The sequence below is a fragment of the Cibotium barometz genome, chromosome 17 (assembly GCF_041138505.1).
Source record: "Cibotium barometz isolate CiBa-2024 chromosome 17, ASM4113850v1, whole genome shotgun sequence".
Classification (NCBI taxonomy): Eukaryota; Viridiplantae; Streptophyta; class Polypodiopsida; order Cyatheales; family Cibotiaceae; genus Cibotium; species Cibotium barometz.
In genome coordinates, this window is record NC_141062.1 from 41,365,203 (window position 1) to 41,373,716 (window position 8,514).

Sequence of the window (8,514 nt, forward strand, 5' to 3'; positions counted from 1 at the left end):
GTAAAGTAAACTAATAGCAGTGCTTAATGAGACTAGGATAAGTCACATGGTATACCTTCTTATTGTTGTAGATAAATAAAAAGTCTTTTGAAATAGAACCTTCTGTCTCAAATAGAATGTCATTGCGCAATTGAGCTAGGGAGCAACATTGTCTTAATGAGATATTGACTAGCACATCACCATTCTCAACAACATCAATATCAAGAAGTTTATTTTCTGCACCAAAAGAATCTTCATCTTGATCCATTGGGACTAGTTTTGTACCTAGCATTCGACTGCGCTTATAATAAAAAGAAAAAATAAAATTTTGTGATGCAACCATGTACTTCAGTTGCATAGAAGGTTGGACAACCTCACAAAACACTGAACTACATGTCTTCTTATCCCAACCTTTATCCAAAAATTGTGGCATGCATGCCAAACTTGTTGCTTTAACTGTGAACATTGTTTTTGAAACCTTCACTGGAAAGGTATTAAACAAGTCTACAAAAACTGTGAGAGGCATTATAAAGAAATTTTTATTATCCTTGTGGAAATATTGGGCCTCAGAGCTTTCTGTACTTCTTTGAAAAGCTTGGCCCTATATGCCTCTGTAACACTAAAATGTGGGAGAGGCCAATCCACTGAATTCCATGCCGGAAGGTCTTGTTTTCTTAACACACCATGTGTGTTTGCATTGTCCAGCAACAACTGATAAAAATGATCAGTAAAAAATATACCGGATTGAGCTAGCTCTGTTGCACATCGACCTTGGTATTGTTGTTCTCTTATCGATCCATGCAAAACATCTATAAATCCCAGAATACAATCGATGTTTTGCCATGTCTCATACGATGAAGGGTATAAATCTGAAATAAAATAACACAAGAATGTCAATAAGCAAAGAAAGAAAGCTTTATCTTAGAAATCCATACACCTCATAAAGAACAAAACCACAATAGAAAAATATACAATTAGGCCTGTGTTGCGGAAGATCATTTGGATAGTCTCACAAGACAAGTTCTTTATGCATGTACACATGCTGAATCAAAACTTCTTTCACCGATATCTTCCCTCTGGTGATTTTAAAATCTCGTACTCTTCCCTTCCATGATGCCAAAAAAACGTTTTTTGTCTGGGGTCTCTTTCTTTTGCTAGGTTGCATGAGCACCCATGCTCCTTTCGAAACACTAAACCTTTCCCAAGTTCCTTCCGTTTTGACTGTACTTGAATTCTCTACCGAAGAAATAGAAGAAGCAGGTCGACGGGGTAAGGATGTGTGGTATAATTCTGCCTTCATAGCATTATCATCCACAGAGCGTCTTCCACAAGAACGGCCATAGTTTTTATTCACCATGGAGACCTTGTGAATCTATAACCACAGCAAAGTAATGTAAACAAGATGACAAAGTGAAGTTTCAAGAAAGAGAAAGTGGGCAGATAGACAGTTGACAAGAAACATCTTACTCTAAGCCAAACAGGATCAAGGGAGTAGTTTTGGAAAAGAAGAGGCTGCTGCACAATGAGGCAGTGGTGTAGAATGGTAGACCTTTCGAAGGACACTCAAAAAGGTCCTAATCCTCTGTACTTGAGTTTTTTTTTGGTGCTTCCCACTGGCATACATGAGGACAAGGTCCCCCATTTCTAGTTCCTTTTGTTTCAATTTATTGTTAAACCAATGTTTTCTTCGTAAATTTTCACCCTTAAGACCATGTGATGCAATTAGTCAGGTTTTATCAAGTTTCTCTAAGTCAACTAGCCTTTCGACTAATGTATTCTTAGTCAATCGTTCTTGCACCACAAATCTCGGGCTTGGGACTAGGTACTCCATAGGCATTACCGCTTCAACACCATAAGCTAGACGGAAGGTAGTATATCCCGTCGCTATCTTATACAATGTTCAATATGCCCATAAAGCTGTCGTTAGATTATGTTCCCAATCCATTCGACTTGCTTCTAATGTTTTTGTCAAGATAGTACACAAAATTTTGTTTGTACTCTTCGCTTGACCATTAGCCTGTGGGGATAATAAGGGGATGACTTCCGATGGACTACAAGGAATCGAGAAACAAGTAAGTGATCAATCACGTCATTAATGAAGCATGAACCGCGATCATTGACTAATTCTAATGGGCAGCCGAATCTCGTAATGATTTGTTCATATAAGAACTTAGCTATTGCTCGTGCATCAGCTCACTTAGAGGCTATGGCCTATGTTCATTTCGTGAAATAGTATGTGGCCACACGATCACATATCAGGCTCGTGATGGATGCACAACAAGACTAATAGGTCCAACAAAATAAATTCCCTATTTCTCAAAAGGTTGTCTTACAATAACAAGGGTAAGTGGCATCATGTCCCTTTGTTGTTGTGGAATAGCAAATCGCTGACACTCTTCACACCTTTTAAAAAACTCCATGGCATCCCCAAATAACATAGGCCACCATAGTCCTGCTTGAAGCACCTTGCGAGCTATAATTTCCCCAGCGAAATGTCCTCCAGCTATCCTAGAGTGTGCTTCATCTAATATTGTGACAAATTCGTCTTCTCACACACATCTCCTTCAAACATTGTCCTTACCTAGCTTGTATAGTTCTCCAGCAATTAATTGATAAGGTGCAACCAACTTAACAAGATGACGCATTTTATCTTTGTTCAAGGGTCGTTCTTGCGGAAAACCATAAGCTAGATAATATGATATTTCTTCGCTCCATTCGGGCACCATGTCTAGTTTGAACAAACATGCATCTGGGAGGTCATCATCAACACCAGTTTTTGGTTCCCCATTTAGAATTCTCGACATATGATCGGCCAACACATGTTGTGTTCCCTTTCTTAACTGCAGTGACCATTGAGTCGAATTCCAATAGTAATAATAACTAGCGTGTGATTATTCCCGTGGTGCAAGGCTTATTCACCAAGTATAATAAGGCTTGATGGTCCACAAAGAATACAAATTTATTGGCCAATAGGTAATGTCGATACTTCTTGATAGCATAAAACATGGCTAACCCTTCTCTTTCTATGGTGTCAAGCATCATATCCATTGAACAAAGCTATTTCTCCGCCACCTTTTTCAAAAGCTCTCTCCAAAAGCACAAAACCACTTCCAAACCCACCTTTTAAGTTCCTCATCCTCTCTCAAATCCAAGCGTATGGATGAAATGAGCAGGTTTTTAGCATTATTCTTTTAATTTCAAAATTTGGAAAGCTTTACAATCCAAGCAATCCATATTGGACAATGCAGAGGGCATATTTTTTTTCAATCATTTATCTTAAAAAGAAAATTGTTTGCTTCTTTTCAACGTGCTTGTTGTCTACACTTTTTCTCTCTTCAACGTACTTATCACAGGTACACTTTTTCTCTCTTTTACCTCTCTCTCCCTTTGCTTTTGCTTGCCACCCATTCCCTTTCGCACGCTGATGGTTGATACTTTTTTTCTCTTGTTCACCTATCACCAGTTTTCCTTCATTGCCATCGCTTTAATCTCCTACAAGAGCTTTTGCTTTAAGTAAATATTATAAATCTTTGTCAAAGCTTTAACATATTTTTTATAAGCTTTAAATATTATCATAAGCCTTACTACTTAGGATTTAAACGATTTACAACTTTGTAGGCTCTAAAGCTTACTCTTTAAAAGCTTCTACAAGCTTTAAAAACTTTATTTTAAAATTTTATTAAAGCTTCCAAACTTTAAACTCTATATTCTTTACCAAGCTTTACATTAAAACTCTTCTAAGTTTTCATGGTTTCCCAAGTTTGGTCAAGATATTATATCTTCAATAATTTTCGAAGCCTTACAAGCTTTAAAAGATTTACATTTTACAAGTTTTCCAAGCTTATGCAATTTAGCTTTACCAAAAGCTTCTATATAATCCTTAAGACTCGACACTCTTGAGCTTCCAAAGGTTTTTTGTTTTTTCTCAAAGAGTACACCAAAGTGCTAGCCTTGTAGGCAAAGCGTCAACATGATTGATGTCAATGAAGACATAGAGGAGGATGACTTCTCTCTCGAGCAAGAAGGGTATTTTCAATCATACAGGTATGCCTAAACCTATTATAAAGAAAGGAGACTTAAGTCTATAGAGACCAATCTACCCTCCCATCGGCATATTCATAATTCTTTTCATGTTAGTATTTGAGGCCTTTTAAAGGACCTCTACATTCTCATATCCTACATTAGAACAACCTCCTGAGTTGGTAGATGAAGAAGAACATCTTGTGCCTTAGTCTATCATTGACCACCATGAGACCATCACTACATGCACTGGCAATGCTTATGTTAAATATCTTGTGACTTTCAAGAAGTATCCTATTAAAGATGCCAAATGGATGCCAAAAAAAGTTTTTATGTTCTTACCAAAATCTCATCCACTCATACCATCCATGAAATTGAGGTCAATTGCAACCCAAGCAAGAGGGAATGTTAGTCATAACCTCTATGGGGATGCCTATTATTTTATTTAAGAATATTTTATTTTGGATGTACCTTTTATTTATATTATCTACCAGTATTAATGTGTTTAATCAGTTGTGTGCGCTGGTATGATATATTCAAGATTAATGTGTTTAATCAGCTGTGAGCACTAATTAATATTATTTTGGGTGTAGGTGATGATTAAGTGGCACATTATGTATTAATCGTGGATGGAACATGTGTTGAACCAATATGAGATTTTTTGGAGTACATACCAATTAGTATTCTATACTTTTGTTAGGCCCACGGCTTTATATTTGTAGCTTTCTATAACTTGGTAAGAGCTTTTATGGTCAAAGAGACCTTCCATATGTAGCTCTAGATCCATGATTTTCTTCAATGACACATGATGAGTCTAGATGCATGGGACTTTTCCTTTGCTGTATACTCCATTTAGTTTTTCTTGTTCATGTTATCTTTACATCCATATAACTCATGTTATTTTATAGATAATAATAAAACCACTCTCTCTTAGAGTCGGAGACCCTTTACGTCTTTTCATGTTATCTTGACATCGAGATTACTCATGGATCACACGTAACATCTTTTGGGTTACATAGATCTTTTGAGTCTTTTAGATGATAGTAAAATCTCTCTCTCTCTCTCTCTCTCTCTCTCACACACACACACACACACACACACACACACACAGAGTTATAGATCCATTGAGTCTTTTCATGTTATCTTGACATCGAGATTACTCATGGATCACAAGTAACATCGTTTTAGTTTCATAGATTCTTTGAGTCTATTATAGATGATAATAAAATCTCTCTCTCTCTCTCTCTCTCTCTCTCTCTCTCTCTCTCTCTCTTTATGCACACATCCTTACAATAGTGCATGTGGTCTATTCTCTTTTAGATATTTGCATTCCACACACGTGCTAGCCTCTCTCAACTCTTACAATGCTACTACCCAATTTTAAAGAGTTACATTTATAGAGGATTGGCTCCAAGACATGACATCCAAGTTGTATGCAAGCAATCATCATAACTTCAATGGTGTAGCCCTTGGGAAGTAGCTTTTGTGTGGGAAGATGATAGATAGGATATGTTATGCAAATTGCTAAATTGTAATATAATGTAAAGGGTTGGAATAATCTCTATTTCTCAGTCTGTGGCCCATGGCATTTTTAACTTTTTGTAAAGCTTTCCAGTGTTCATATAATAATTATCTTTCTCCCAAAAAAAAGAGTTACATTTGTAAATCCTTACAATGAGTGTACATGAATGTTTTCAAACATTTGAAGTTAAACTTTAATTTAAACATGGATGTTTGAAAAGAAAATAAGTGTACGTGGTTATTTTCAAACATTTGGAGTTTAACTTCTTTTCACCCCAACATTAAATATATTATACCAATGAGCATTGACTATAAATTGAGCGTATATGGAAAATTTCCAACCTTCTAGAGCTAAAAAGTTTTATCACATATACTACATCAAATTGAATCATTAAGAATAGAATAGAAGAGCCTAAGTGTTTGTCATTGTCATAAAATCTACAGCTTCCCTTTATGGAGTACAATGACCCATGAGCTCTCTCTTACACACACACACATATTTCAAGAACACACTCCTGTCGTGTTCTCATGGTAAAATTCAAAGATCCTCTCTCTCTCTCTCTCTCTCTCTCTCTCTCTCTCTTACACACACATATTTTAAGAACACACTTCTATCATGTTCTCATGGTGGTAAAATTCAAAGATATCTCTCTCTCTCTCTCTCTCTCTCTCTCTCTCTCTCTCTCTCTCTCTTGCATGCACAAAACTAATTACAAAACGAAGAATGTTAGAAGGGAAGGCATAGCGCAACTGAAATCATAATACACACTAAGAACACATTCCTATCATGTTCTCATGGTAGAACTCAAAGATCTCTCTCTCAACCTCCCTGTCTCTCCCCCCATTCCCATACCAGCTAGTCTGTTTAACAATCGGATTTCTCCAACACTGTGGAGAGCGGTTAGGGGCATACACACGCGCTATCTTCTCAATGCACAATGCAAATCTCTCTCTCTCTCTCCTTAGTGCATTAATGTGGTTTAACATCCTAGCAATTGAGGGAGTAGCCAGACTTGAAGTAATGTATAGCCATCGATCCGAGAAAAAGAAAAACAATGATAGCTGAGCTTCAAAGGTGATTAATTGACGATGGCGACCTTACAAATGAGGGTGAAATACCAAGTAAAAGTACAGTGATGGGGGGCAGGTTCTCTACTCCGACTCCTCAACAGCTGCCTCGATACGGAGGAGCACGAACCCGAGGGCGATTCCTGTGAGGACGAGGCCACTCATGATGGGTACCACGCGGAAGATCTCGGAGGCGATGTTGCACGTGGAGGAGGCGGCGCCGCCGCCACCACCACCACCTCTAGCAGAACCCTTACACTGCGCCAACACGGCCCTTGCAAACTGCTGCTCCGTGCTCTCTGCGCACCCGAGCCTGCTCACCTGGCTCTCCGGCTTCATCCCCGCAAACGATCTCATCTTCCTCCCCATCACCACCTTCCCTGGCTTGCTCCCATTGCTTGACCCGCAAACCTTTGATGCTACTGCAAACGCAGGCACCGCAGCAACAGTCGCGCCAGTTGCCAACACCGCCATGTTCTCCTCACTGCATCACACAGTGCAACACAAGAAATAACACATAACTACACAGCTAGGTTGATCAGAAGCACAAGAGGGACGGCTGGGCGGCGGCAGAAGCTTACCTGGCCAAGCTCGGAGTCGGAGCTTCAATTTGCTCGAGAATGTGGCTTGGAGTGAGCGATGGAATGTGGGCGTGTGGTTGACACGAAAAGGGTCAGGCCAATAGGGATAAGGCTTGATGAGTTTTATGAATGGATGAGGTTCCTTTCCCTTGCCTTATGAGTAGTTGTATGGAGAGTATTGAGCATGTAGAGTAAACAATAAAATTAGCCTAGGGGTTCGATGCTTCTTGGCCCAATCAAACCTTTATCCAATTTGATTTCTTTAGGCAAGGATTAAAAAAAGCCTCGGAGGCAATTTCCTAACGCCTTAAAGACACCTCCTAGACTTCCACCAAAGGTTCACACTTTGGGCATTACATTTTTGTCTCACCAACTGTTCGCATGACTAAGAAAGCACTGTGTTCTTTTTTATGGTGTTTTTGAGTGAAGCAGCAGTATATGTAGACACGCTAACTTGTTGCAAACGTCCAAATAACTATTTGTCAAATAATACGTTCACTTCAAAAACCAACATGGCGAATAAGAATATGTATAGTGCTAGTTGTTTATCAGAGGTGATTAAGATTCCAAGATAAAATTTGAAAGAATTCTAGACAAAAAGACTCATTATATAAATAAGGATGAAATACATAGCATACCAGGTCCTCATCAGAGAAAAAATTGGCAGTTTGTTGGTGAAAGTTACTGTGATTTGATTATAAAAATCCTAATGAAAAAGAAAGTAGCAAATAGCCATGGTAGTAATGTAAGAAACTAATATTGCTAATGTAAAACCAAGCATGGTGGCAATGTAGAAACATTGCTAATGTAAAACTAGGCATGGTGGCAACAAGAAAGTCAAAGGCCAAAGGGCCATCAAGGATTCATCTTTTCAACCATTAAATCTGGTTAAACATGGCTCAACTTACTAAAACATAGTTGTTTACATAAATAGTATATTGATCCTAGGCTAGTAAACATAGGCTAGAATGCTAAAAGTAGCACATAAACAAAGATTGTGAGGACCCCACCCTCTATATCTATTAAATACAAGTACAGCTATAGTTGAAGACTCAATCGAGGGTGGAGAGTCTCACCTAGGGGCCTCATATAAACAACACACTTTAATTTGTAGTTGCACTAGAAAATCCTTACACTAGGAAATGTTTATGATTTCTCCCAATATGTGTCTCCTTCATAATTCTCACATCTTACTCCTCGATTATGTAGATGATAGCCTTGATGCATGCCGACTAACTTTCCTATGTTCTAAAATCTAATTCCCAAGTTATCCCAAGTTTCTGAGTATTTCAAACAATTTTGATTTCGTTTGGAAAACACCCATAATCTTGAGTCCACCCAGCCA

The 8,514-nt window shown here is 38.3% G+C and overlaps 1 protein-coding gene across 1 annotated transcript; it reads right to left on the bottom strand.

The window, feature by feature from the left end:
• Window positions 1–6,583: 6,583 nt before the first annotated feature.
• Window positions 6,584–7,328, bottom strand: LOC147630005 (uncharacterized). Its single transcript, XM_086811580.1, has 2 exons — window positions 7,170–7,328; window positions 6,584–7,072 (listed from the first exon to the last, which is right to left on the bottom strand). The coding sequence occupies exon 2, from the start codon at window positions 7,060–7,062 to the stop codon at window positions 6,673–6,675; it is 390 nt and encodes a 129-aa protein (XP_086667706.1). The 5' UTR covers window positions 7,063–7,072; window positions 7,170–7,328; the 3' UTR covers window positions 6,584–6,672.
• Window positions 7,329–8,514: the final 1,186 nt, after the last annotated feature.